This window comes from Sus scrofa, chromosome 2, assembly GCF_000003025.6.
Source record: "Sus scrofa isolate TJ Tabasco breed Duroc chromosome 2, Sscrofa11.1, whole genome shotgun sequence".
Taxonomy (NCBI): Eukaryota; Metazoa; Chordata; class Mammalia; order Artiodactyla; family Suidae; genus Sus; species Sus scrofa.
Window position 1 is genome coordinate 88,469,324 of NC_010444.4, and position 13,127 is coordinate 88,482,450.

The window sequence follows — 13,127 nt, forward strand, 5'->3', positions numbered from 1 at the left end:
GTAGATTGTATTCAGGTGAAGTAGAGACCTTTGAGCAGACATCTAAATTAAGTGAGGAAGGAGCCACACAAGTAGCCAGGAGAGGAAAGTTCCACCAGCAGGTGCAAAGCCTTAGAGGTGGGTCTGTGCTGCCCAAACCCCAAAGTTCATGATGATGAAGCTGATGCAGTTCCTAGCCGTTGACTTAACTTCTGCAAGGTAATTCCAGTTCTGTGTGAGTGAGAGACAGAGAGGAGAACACCTCACCAAATTTTAGGCTCCTCATGCTAAAAATAAACACTTTTTGCAATCCCTCCTTCCCCTTTTCCCTCCTCAGAATCAACCTTTTTTTTTTTTTAATTTTAAGCCCAGATCGCATGTAGATGTCAATGTTTAGAGTATTTGTTGGCATCCCTCCTAAGAGGGTCTTGAGTATAAACAAGCTGTCAATTTATATATTGTGGCTTGTCTAGAATTTTAGGAATGGATAGACTTTATCTTCCTTCTCTGCTATATCCCTGTACCCAGAACAGTTGCCTGACACATAGTAGGTGAACATATTTTCTGGAAAGACTAAATGACTTGATGTACAGCAATGAGGGTTGGAAACAGCAAAGACATCACACAGCATGTGAATTTTCAGACAGGCTCTGAGACTTTTTATCTTTAGGAGATAAAAGCAATCATGGAAATGTTATCATTTTAGGACTAACTTTATAGAAGCCAAATTAAGACTGTATAATTCAATGGAATCTATTCAGATTTAAGGCTATAGAAATGGAGTTTCTAATATTACCCTTTGCACTAAAGAATCCCAAGAATAGATTTTAGACGTCTATTTCCAGATTTTGAAACAGTTTAAATCCTTTTTGGATACAAGGTCTCACAAAAACCACCACCACCAGTATCACCAACTTCATTTTGAATAATTGTTCTTAGCTCTCATTGTGTATGCTAATAATTTCTTGACTTATAGAGACATATTTTTTCCTGATAGGTTGCTTTCTGCAATGGAGAGCACTGCTTCTTTAGAGAGAATTCCTGCTGCGTTTTCACTCTTTGAACATTATGATGACAGCTCGGCAAGAAGTGACCAGATGTTAAAACAAGTGGCTGGTAGGAATTTCAATATGTTAATTACCTTGATGAAAGTTGACAGTTTTTTCTTGTTTGTTTTGTAAAGATTTTGAATGTAAGGAAATACAACTGGAAAAAGAAACAGCTCAGTTGTAAAACTTTAAAGCTAGATTCTGAAATAAAGCGTGAGACAAGCATACCATTTCAGTTATAAACTGCATTTCCATTTGAAGCTTTAACCATGCTGGGATATTGAGGAGGTGGAAGGAAGTAGCAGCAGAATCAAAGGGTCTCCTCTTTTTTTTTTTTTTTTTTTCTTTTAAAATAGTTTCTATCTCTCTCTCTTCTAGAGAGCCAGGTATAGAAAAAAATCAAATATTTCATCTGTGTTGAACAGATTTTTCTTTCTGAGTGGTTTCCCCCTCTTCAGTTGAGTTCTTTTTCCTTTTTTTCAAATGAAATAGATTAACTTGGAGAACTAACAGCTCAGCATCATGCTCAGTAGCCAGGAGCCTCCTACTCAGCTGTCAAAAGCATCCTGCCAGCTCTTCAAAAATATTTTTTAATGTGCTATTTTAACAAACAAGACAATGAAATGTATTTAGATTTTTCAAAGCTACTGTGTTTCAGTGAAATAACTAAGTTTCACTAACTGTAAAATGTGCTTAGATGCCCTCCTTAAAAGATGCTGTAGTCTTTCAAAGCCACCTTAAAGATGATTTCTGTTTTCAAATTGCCAATTAACTTCCATTCCTGTAGGAAGTTTTAATTTAGTAGCTACTAAAAGGCTACTGTGTCTTTAAAAAGACCAAAAAACCCACAAAAAAACAAAAAGCAAAACACCCCCCAACCCATCAACCCTATTATATAAGATGAAAAATTCAGTCATTTATCCTAATAGATTTTCTGTAGAAATGTATCAGAACAAGAGTATTTTCTTGTAATGTCTTTAAGAAGCATTTGAATAGAGCAGTGATTGCAAACCAAGAAATTCTAACAGAGTAACTCTTTTACATTTAAGGGATTCCTTATATGCTGTTGTTCATTTACAAGGATAGTCTTTTGAATATCTGATGGGCAATGAGAGGATATTTTGTGTATTTAGGTGTCACAGAGTTAAATGGTCAAAATGGGAATAACATTTTTTACCTTGGTGCTACACCAAAGAGGGGGAATGCATTGCTGTGGAAGGAGGGCTAACTGTAGATTAGTGACATCCAAGGCTTCCTTGGCTCTGCTCATACGTACATTTTCTTAAATTGAGATAAAGTATGCATAACATAAAATTTGCCATTTTAGGTATTCCCATTGTGGTGCAGCAGAAGCAAATCCGACTAGGAATAATGAGGTTGCAGGTTCAATCCCTGGCCTTGCTCAGTGGGTTAAGGATCTGGTGTTGCTGTGAGCTGTGGTGTAGGTCACAGATAGGCCTCGGATCCCGCATTGCTGTGGCTGTGGTGTAGGCTGGCAGCAGTAGCTCCAATTTGACCCCTAGCCTGGGAACCTCCATGTGCCGAGAAAAAAAAAAATTGCCATTTTAACCATTTTGAAGACACCATTGTAGAACCATCACCACTCATCCAGCTCCAGAATTCATTTCCTCTTGCAAAATTGAAACTCTGTATCTATTAAATAGTAACTCCCCATTCCTTCTCCTCCCCCTGACCTCTGGGCAACCACTGTTCTACTTCCTGTCTCTATGAATTTAACTACTCCAGGTACCTCAGATGAGTGGAATCATGAAGCATTTGACTTTTTGTGACGGCTTATTTCACTTAGCATGTTGTCCTCCAGGTTCATCCGTATTGTACCATGTGTCAAAACATCCTTCCTTATTAAAGCTGGATAACATTCTGTTGTACGTCTATACTGCATTTGACTTATCCATTCAGCCATCCATGTACTTTTGGGTTCTTTTCACCTTGTAGCTACTGTGGATAATGCAGCTCTCCTGGGGATGTTTTTGAAAAGCTAGGTTGAGGACCCACCACAGGTACTGAAGTGTGGGTTGGTCTTATGCTTAGCTTGCTGAGCGTGACAGCTCTTTATCGGCATGCTCTATCAGGCAGAGGGAATCCGTGGGGGTAATTCCTCTGCCCGATTCCCTAGCCTCTGGCAAAGAAGCCTTAAAATCATTTTGTATTTTTTGGCATTACTCCTACTCAAGTTTATTACTACGCAAGTGTAAATAGCATAGCTAACATGTAAAATCCGGGCTTCAGATGTTGTACTTCCACACAGGAATTGCAAATCCAGCCACTGTTATCAGAGTACATCTGTGGAATATGTATACCCCCTCTTTAATTTTAGAATACTTCAAAAAATAAAAGTGGTTCTTGTTTTTAAAAGAGATGTTTTAATGTGAATGTTTTTTGGGGGAAGGATTCCATTAGGTACAAAATTATTTTTAACCTACATGCTTTGCTTAACTCTTTACAACTGCTTCTTCCTTAAAACGTGTTGATTTGGGGGCCAATTCTCAATATTAAGTTGGTTAAGCTACTTGAGAGAGAGAGATTTTTGAAAAGATGTTACTTTTTTTTTTTTTTTTTTCCAAAGCAGATATAGGAATTCCCATTGTGGCTCAGTGACATAGGATCCATGAGGGTTCAGTCCCTGGCCTCACTCACTGAGTTAAGGATCACACTTGTTGCAAGCTACAATGTAGGTTGTAGATGTGGCTCAGATCCAGTGTTGCCATGGCTGTGGCTTAGGCCCCAGATGCAGCTCTGATTGCACCCCTCGCCTGGGAACTTTCATATGCTGCAGGTGTGGCCATAAAATAAAAATTAAAAAAATAATAATAAAGCAGTTACAGCTCAATGTATAATTCATAGGGGAAAAAAGGAGCATTTTCTTTTTTTTTAAATAATGATTTTTATATTTTCCATTATAGCTGGTTTATAGTGTTCTGTCAGTTTTCTCCTGTTTAGCAAGGTGACCCAGTCACACATACATGCATATACATATTTTTTTACATTATCATGCTCTATCATAAGTGACTAGATATCATTCCCAGTGCTATATAGCAGGATCTCATTGCTTATCCATTCCAAAGGCAATAGTTTGCATCTCTCAACCCAAGATTCCCAGTCCATCCCACTCCCTCCCCCTTGGCAACCACAAGTCTATTATCCAAGTCCACAACTTTCTTTTCTGTGAAATGGTTCATTTGTGCCATATATTAGATTCCAGATATAAGTGATATCATATGGTATATGTCTTTCTCTTTCTGACTTATTTTACTTAGTATGGGAGTCTCTGGTTCCATCCATATTGCTGCAAATGGCATTATTTTGTTCTTTTTATGGCTGAGGAGTATTCCGTTGTGTATATAAACTGTATCTTCTTCTTCTTCTTCTTCTTCTTCTTCTTTTTTTTTTTTATCTTTTCTAGGTCCACACTCGTGGCATATGGAGGTTCCCAGGCTAGGGGTCTAATCGGAGCTGTAGCCACGGGCCTATTCCAGAGCCACAGCAACGGGGGATCCAGGCCACATCTGCGACCTACACCACAGCTCACGGCAACGCTAGATCCTTAACCCACTGAGCAAGGGCAGGGATCAAACCCACAATCTCATGGTTCCTAGTTGGATTCGTTAATCACTGTGCCACCAAGGGAGCTCCTAAACCACATCTTCTTAATCCATTCATCTGTTGACGCACATTTAGATTATTTCCATGTCTTGGCTATTGTGAATTGTGCTGCAGTGAACATGTGAGTGCATGTGTCTTTTTCCAGAAAAGTTTTGTCCGGATATATGCCGAAGAGTGGGATTGCTGGGTCGTATGGTAGTTCTATATATAGTTTTCTAAGGTACCTCCATACCGTTTTCCATAGTGGTTGTAACAATTTACATTCCCACCAACAGTGCAGAAGGGTTCCCTTTTCTCCACACCCCCTCCAGCATTTGTTATTTGTGGACTTATTAATCACGGCCATTCTGACTGGTGTGAGGTAGTACCTTATAGTAGTTTTGATTTGCTTTTCTCTAATAATCAGAGATGTGGAGCATTTTTTCATGTGCTTGTTGGCCATCTGTATATCTTCTTTGGAGAAATGTCTGTTCAGTCTTTTGCCCATTTTTCCATTGGGCTGTTGGCTTTTTTGCTGTTGAGTTGTATAAATTGTTTGTATGTTTTAGAGATTAAGCCTTTGTCAGTTACATCGTTTGAAACTATTTTCTCCCATGCTGTAAGTTGTCTTTTTTTTTTTTTTATGGTTTCTTTTACAGTGCAAAAGCTTGTCAGTTTGATTAGGTCCCATTGGGTCATTTTTGCTTTTATTTTGGTTGCTTTGGGAGACTGACCTGAGAAAACGTTTGTAAGGTTGATATCAGAGAATGTTTTGCCTATGTTCTCTTCCAGGAGTTTGATGGTGTCATGTCTTACATTTAAGTCTTTCAGCCATTTTGAGTTTATTTTTGTGCATGGTGTGAGGGTGTGTTCCAGTTTCATTGATTTACATGCAGCTGTCCAGTTTTCCCAGTGACACTTACTGAAAAGACTGTCTTTTCCCCATTTTATGTTCTTGCCTCCTTCGTCGAAGAGTAATTGACCATAGGTGTCTGGGTTTATTTCTGGATTCTCTATTCTGCTCCATTGGTCCGTATGTCTGTTTTGGTACCAGTGCCACACTGTCTTGCTGACTGTGGCTTTGTAATATTGTTTGAAGTCTGGGAGAGTTATGCCTCCTGCTTGGTTTTTGTTCCTCAGGATTGCTTTGGCAATTCTGGATCTTTTGTGGTTCCATATAAATTTTTGGATTGTTCTAGTTCTGTGAAAAATGTCACAGGCAATTTGATACGGATTGCATTAAATCTGTAGATTGCTTTGGGTGGTAAGGCCATTTTAACAATATTAATTTTTCCAACCCAGGAGCATGGAATATCTTTCCTTTTATTTGAATCCTCTTTAATTTCTTTGATTAATGTTTTATAATTCTCAGCATATAAGTCTTTCACCTCCTTGGACAGGTTTATTCCCAGGCATTTGATTTTTTGGGGTGCAATTTTAAAAGGTATTATATTTTTGTATTCCTTTTTAAATATTTCATTGTTTGTATACAGAAATGTAAGTGATTTCTGAATGTTAGTCTTATATCCTTCTACTTTGCTAAATTTGTTGATCAGTTCGAGTAGTTTTTAGGTTGAGTCCTTAGGGTTTTCTATATATGGTATCATGTCATCTGCACAAAGTGACAATTTTACCTTTTCTCTTCCAGTCTGGATATTTTTTATTTCTTTTGTTTGTCTGATTGCTGTGGTTAGGACTTCCAATACTGTATTCGTTGAATAACAGTGGTGGGAGTGGGCATCCTTGTCTTCTTCCAGATTTCACTGGGAAGGCTTTCAGCTTTTCTCCATTGATTATTATATTTGCTGTGGGTTTGTTGTAAATGGCTTTTATCATGTTAAGGTATGTTCCCTCTATACCCACTTTGGTAAGAGTTTTTATGATGAATGGATGTTAGACATTGTCAAATGCTTTTTGTGCTTCTATTGAGATGATCATGTGGTTTTTGACTTTTCTTTTGTTAATGTGGTGTATGATGTTGATTGAATTGCATACATTGAACCATCCTTGTGCACCTGTAATGAATCCCACCTGCTCGTGGTGTATCTTTTTCATATGTTGTTGGATTCGGTTGGCTAAAATTTTGTTGAGAATTTTTGCATCTATCTTCATCAAAGATATTGGCCTACAGTTTTTTTTGTTTTTTGTTTTTTTTTTTTTTGGGTGGTATCTTTGTCTGGTTTGGGTATTAGAGTGATGGTGGCATCATAGAATATCTTTGGGAGTGTTCCTTCTTCTTCAATCTTTTGGAAAGTTTAAGAAGGATGGGTATACGTTCCTCTTTGTATGTTTGGTAGAATTCGCCTGTGAAGCCATCTGGTCCTGGACTTTGATTTGTAGGGAGTGTTTTTATTACATATTTTATTTATTTATTTATTTATTTATGTCTTTTTGCCATTTCCTGGCATATGGAGGCTCCCAGGCTAGGGATCAAATCAGAGCCATAGCTGCTGACCTACACCACAGCCACAGCAACGCGGGATCCGAGCCGCGTCTGCGACCTACACCACAGCTCACGGCAATGCTGGATCCTCAGCCCATTGAGCAAGGCCAGGGATCGAACCCATAACCTCATGGTTCCTAGTTGGATTCATTAACCACTGAGCCATGACGGGAACTCTAACATATTCAATTTAAAAGGAGCATTTTCATTGTTCCTACCTCAAGAAGTTCTTTAGCCCTGCTTCAGAGATGATTGACAATAGTCAATCTGCTTTGCTCTTCCGTAAACCTGGGAAACATGAAAATTTACTGAACTACATTTATCTGGATGGACTCTTTTAGAATATGACGCTGATTTTTTGCTGGGAAGACAAAGAGAAAACTCAAAGATAGTATAAGAGTCTCTGAGCCATTATCAGTCCTCGGGGAGGCTCTGACAGGCAGGCTTCCTGCCTTGCTGTGCAGCCTGCCCAGCACACCTTACCTCTGTGGTCCCTCCTGTGCTCTACCAGATGTTGGATCCTGAATTCCACTTTCATCTGCAGGAGCTTCCTACCTTCTCCCCTCCACCTTCTGTGCTCCTGCAAAGGCCATTTTGCTTTTCGAATGTTAACACTGATTATATGTCTGATATTTTGCTAAGCACTATAGTATACATTATCTTGCTTCCTACAACAACCCTGGGAGGAAATGATATTACTATTTTATTTTTTTCTTTTATTATTATTATTATTTTTGTCTTTTTGTCTTTTTAGGGCCGCACCCACAGCCTATGGAGGTTCCCAGGCTGGGGTTCAATCGTAGCTGCCAGCCTATATCACAGCCACAGCAACACAGGATCCAAGCCACGTCTGTGACCTACACCACAGCTCATGGCAACGTAGGATCCTTAACCCACTGAGCAAGGCCAGGGATGAAACCCACATCCTCGTGGATGCTGAGCCATGATGGGAACTCCTGTTTTCCCATTTTAAACATGGGAGGACTGAAGCTAAGATAACACAGCTTGTAACTGGGAGGTCTGACATTTAACCTTAGGCCAGCCTCTCTGCTCCAGAGCCCTTGAACTTGGTCACTCTCTTATCCTGCTCATTTTTCATAACTGTGTGTTTCCTCAGCTCCTTATCTCTTTATTGGATCTTTTCAATGTGTCTCTTTTTGTTCCATTGTCTAAATTAAGACCCATTTATTTCTTCTTATTTCCACTTTCCTGTTGAACTAACCTTTGTTTTCTTTCTCTTCAGTGTTGACTTTTAATAAAGTATCTCATAAGATTTGGTCTATATTATTCAGCAAACTCATCTCTCAGGAAATTGTTGACTGGAAGATAATAACCACCAAAATAAATTTAAAAAGAGGACATCTTTTCAACTATAGGAATAACCTTTTCTTCTAATTTGTAAAATGTGTTCAATGCCTTTATTTTCTCGAAAATTTTGGAGGAGAATTGCTTAGAATCCTCTTTTTTTTTTTTTTTTTTTTTTTTTTTTTTTGCTTTTTAGGGCTGCGCTTGTGGCATATGGAAGTTCTCAGGCTAGGGGTCGAATCAGAGCTACAGCTGCTGGCCTATACCACAGCCACAGCAACGTGGGATCTGAGCTGAGTCTGTGACCTACACCACAGCTCATGGCAACACCAGATCCTGAATCCACTGAGTGAGGCCAGGGATCATATCTGCAACCTCATGGTTCCTAGTCGGATTTGTCTCTGCTGCACCACAATGGGAACTCCACTTAGAATCTTGATTTATGGTGTTGTATATGCCATTAATATTCCATATGCATAATTATAAACTTTTGAAATCTCTAGTAAAACACTTGAGAATATCGTTGTCTTTAAAATTCAGAACAATGGATTTATACTAGATATTAAAACTTTATTTGAATCAGTTAATAGGTTACTTCCCACTATGTAATTTTTACATTTTGTTTAATTAAAAAAAATTGTAGATATTGTCATGTTGAAAAAAGAAAATGGGATAGTAGTTTCAGAAAGTGCATTTAGATATTTTATTCATGCAAGTCTTTTTCAGCCTTGATGATATAGCAGCGCTTGCTAAAAAGGGTTTCATTTATCTCTATCTGCATGTAGATTCTATTTTGACATAGAAGAATACTATGTTATCTATCAGTGCATACTTAAGTGTTTGTTTTGAAGAAAAACCAAATCATTTGATGCATCCTTTAACCTGTATAAGTTTGCTGGTCTGAATAGAGGACCACAAAAGAATACTACAGAAGATCACTTGAGTGATCCCACTGGGAGATCTGTTTTTGTTTATTTCTGTGTGTGACACACACACACACACACACACACACACACACTGCAGAGAAAACCTTTTGGAGGAATACACATTCAACTCTAGCAGTGGTTGCCTCCAAGGAATATCTTTGGGGTTGGGAGAGTGTTTGGGAACAAGGCAGCCCTCCCAGTTTTACTCCATGCACTTCTGTATTTTTTGCATTATTTTCATTAAGCACAAGTGACTTTTGCAAAAGAAAAATCAATCGGTCAATAAAAACAGCATTAATTATTATAAATCTTGCTTATATTCCAGTTCCACAGCCTCCTAGATTAGAACCTCAAGAACCAAATTCCGCCACTAGCACCACAATTGCAGTATATTGGAGCATGAGCAAGGAAGATGTCATTGACTCGTTCCAGGTTTACTGCATGGAGGAGCCACAAGATGACCAAGAAGTAAACGGTAGGATTGCTAACATGAATTCAGACGCATATATACATTTCTACATCTTAATGTGTAGTAGTTAAACCCATACATATTATGAGTCTTTCTACAAAGCATTTGTAGCCACTTATGAAAACAATGAACCAACAATTATATAAGGAAATAACATATAAGCAGTTTGGAAGTCAAGATCAAGGAAAACAGAAAAATGCATAAATATCATCCCAACGGTCAACACGAATACTCTAATTGCAATTCACATTTGGCTTTGAGTTCTCAGGGTAACAGGAACAATTAAGTGATTCTCATTTTCAGAGAGGCAGTAACATACCAAAGTTTTGAAGACCAAGTTTCAGTCAGAGCTGAAGTCTAAAAGACAAGTATGATGCATGCCACTTTATAGAGGAGATATGAGTTGTATGTAGGACACAGTCCTCACAGAAATTTTAAGGCAAATATGGTATTGGATGTCATGGCTGGTATTTTCTTAGATCCACCTTTGTTAAAAGCTGCAAACAAACTATAAAGGTAAATGCAGAGTTAACACTTCTCAAGGAATGAGATGATTATAAAAGGTATAGTGTTCTGGTGCCCCAAATTAATTTGAAGATGGAGTTAAAGGTGCTTAGGAAGGTGAATGCATGGCATCTTATAGTTGGGCCTCTGCAAATATCGCTCTGTTCAGCAGGACCTCTGATAAGACCTAGAAGCCAGGCAGTTTGAGGTTGCATTGCTGATGAATCAGAACTGGGAGTGCTGGCATTCTGTGTTGCTTGCTGAAGGCACACCTGTATATTTCGGAAACCAGATGAGCATGTGGCAAGATTGACATGCCATAAGGAACCTGGTTTGTAATAAGGAGTGAATTATAATGTATTTCACTGTCACCAATATTGGTCTTTTTGAGAGATCTTTTGATACTTATTTAAATTAGAAAAAAATAAGAAAGCCACCACAGGTATTTTGTAAAGTTGGCTAAGTGGTCTATAAGAACTCCTATCTTACTGGGGACCTGTATACCTGTCACAACGCAACCTGCAAAGTGCTATTATCCCCATTTGGAACTGAAAAAACTGATGTGAGGTTAAATAATTTGTCTAAGGCCATCCTGGGGAAGGTATTAAATACGGATCTTTCAGACTCCAAAGCTTCTGTTATTTGCTTGACTTTGTTTTGTTATGGCACACTTTACCTCTTTGTGTATCCAGTTGTATCATGGAGCATCATGGGTCTCCAAGACTCCTCTTAACAACTATTTATTTCCTGGAGTACTTTTTTTAAGTGTTTCACCTCCTTCTGCCACCCCCCAAACACTGCCGTGTATCATTCATTAAATGCCTTGAACTCTGCTGATGCCAGTTAGTTAATCTAATGATCTAGACTGATATAATGCTGTGCGTCATAGGTTTCCAGTAACATAGGTTGTATCCACTGTTAAAAGGAGGAGCAGGCTAACAGGACTTAGCCTAAAAGGATGATTCCATTGAAAACTGCAGTCACAGTTTCTAGGGTATGGGAAAAATATTTTTCATTGTATATGTTGTTATGCTATTATTTAGGCCAAACTTTCTGTCTAGGAAGTAAAGCTCTTTTGGAGAGAGAGATGCAATTGAAGAAACCTGCTGAGTTGAAGATCTCCTCAATTTACTTTAAAAGGAAACAATCTGGGTTTTTTAACTAGAGAGGTTTTGAAGATGTGACATTCTAGAGTAATAAGAGAGGGCAGCTGGAATACCATAGGCTAATTTAGAAAAGAAAAGTGTTCTTTTGAAAGGAGAGACTATTTCTGTAAGAATAATCAGATTGGCCCCGAGGGGCAGGTGTTCAGAATGTTATTGAGTAATATTTACTACTAAAATATTTGAAGTAAAATAACTTAGGTGATTTTAGGATATGTCTTGATTGAACAAAGTTATTTCTTAGAATAGTTTATGCCCTTTCAAAGGTGTTTAAGTAGTTCTATAAATTATGGAACTCCATAGTTGAAACAATTCTGGATTTCATGAGAAGGAAGCAGGATTTGAAACTCTGAAAATCAGCTGAATACAAAAATGTTTTCTAATCTATAAAGACACTTTTTAACATCATAAGTTTAGAAAACATTGGGGTGTCCTTATTTTATTACATATTCTCCTGAAATATTGGCATTGTTTCTTAAGAATTTTCTTGAGAATGTATTACTGAGACACTTAACATAAATAATGCAATTTTAGTATTTGCTATGGAAATGTTACTTTAATTGTGGTATATGAAGCTCAGAATCTTACTAATATGCTATTATTTTCTGGTAAGTATTCACAAGTAATACTGTGTCATTCTAACTATCTCTTTTCAGAATGCTGTGGTTTCTTAAGTAGTCGAAAGTGCTGCCTATCACATAGTGATATCTATAAGCTTATCAGTTTGTGTTTCCCACTAAAAAACCATGTAGATGAACTTTCTAGTAACTACTACTTTGAATTCACTTGGAAAGATACCCTAGAGTTTATGATTGTATTTTATGCTAGACTTGGTAGAAGAATACAGAGTGACAGTGAAAGAGAGCTACTGCGTTTTTGAAGATTTAGAACCTGACCGATGCTATCAAGTATGGGTAATGGCTGTGAACTTCACTGGATGTAGCCTGCCCAGCGAGAGGGCAATCTTTAGAACAGGTAAGGAGGTGTTAAGGGGGAAGTAGAAGCAACACTCAATTCTTCACAGACTATGAAGGTCAAGCAATAAGTATTTGTTAAGCACCTACTGCATGCTGGGTATTGTGCAGTGTTGCATTTCCAACAGTGAATGAGACTGGGTTCTTCTTCTCAAGAAGCTCATACTTCAGTAGAGAAGTTACAAAACAGAAGATGATAAGAGATTTTTAAAGGCATGATCTAGTTATACATGGGTTATTATGAGAACTCCAGAAGGGTATGCAAGATGGGCAGGGGGTAGGGGGCGGGGACAGGATCAGAAATGGCTTCCTAGAACTGATGCCTGCATTGAATCCTTTAAAGGATCTGTAGGAAGTAACATGTTAAGAGAGTGTGTTCCATTTGAAGAAGATATTTGAGCACAGGTATTAAGGTAAGAAAAAGTATGGAGTGTGCAGGACACAAGAATTTTGGTATTATTTCTTTGACTTAAAACAGGGAGAGGAAAGATATGAGGTGAGAAAAGCTAGTGTATAGAGTTCACATTTGCTAAGGTAAGAAGCTCAGTATTCCTCATACAGGTGCTAGGAGTCCCCAGAAATATTTTTCAGCAATGATATTCAACTGGGAATTATTCTCAGAGGGCACTGAAGCAGGTGTATCATAAGCCAAGTTTGCATTGCCTTTAAGGTAATTGTATCTACCTCAGGGGAAGAAAGTACTTACTGCTGC

At 38.1% G+C, this 13,127-nt stretch overlaps 1 protein-coding gene across 2 annotated transcripts in view; it reads left to right on the forward strand.

Annotated features, from left to right (window-relative positions):
* Positions 1 to 13,127, forward strand: part of CMYA5 (cardiomyopathy associated 5) — a 115,233-nt gene that overhangs the window by 78,220 nt on the left and 23,886 nt on the right. For both annotated transcript variants that reach the window (XM_021077698.1, NM_001197307.1), the window contains 3 exon segments: positions 977 to 1,095; positions 9,631 to 9,780; positions 12,270 to 12,416. In XM_021077698.1, coding sequence (XP_020933357.1) covers positions 977 to 1,095; positions 9,631 to 9,780; positions 12,270 to 12,416 — 416 coding nt within the window.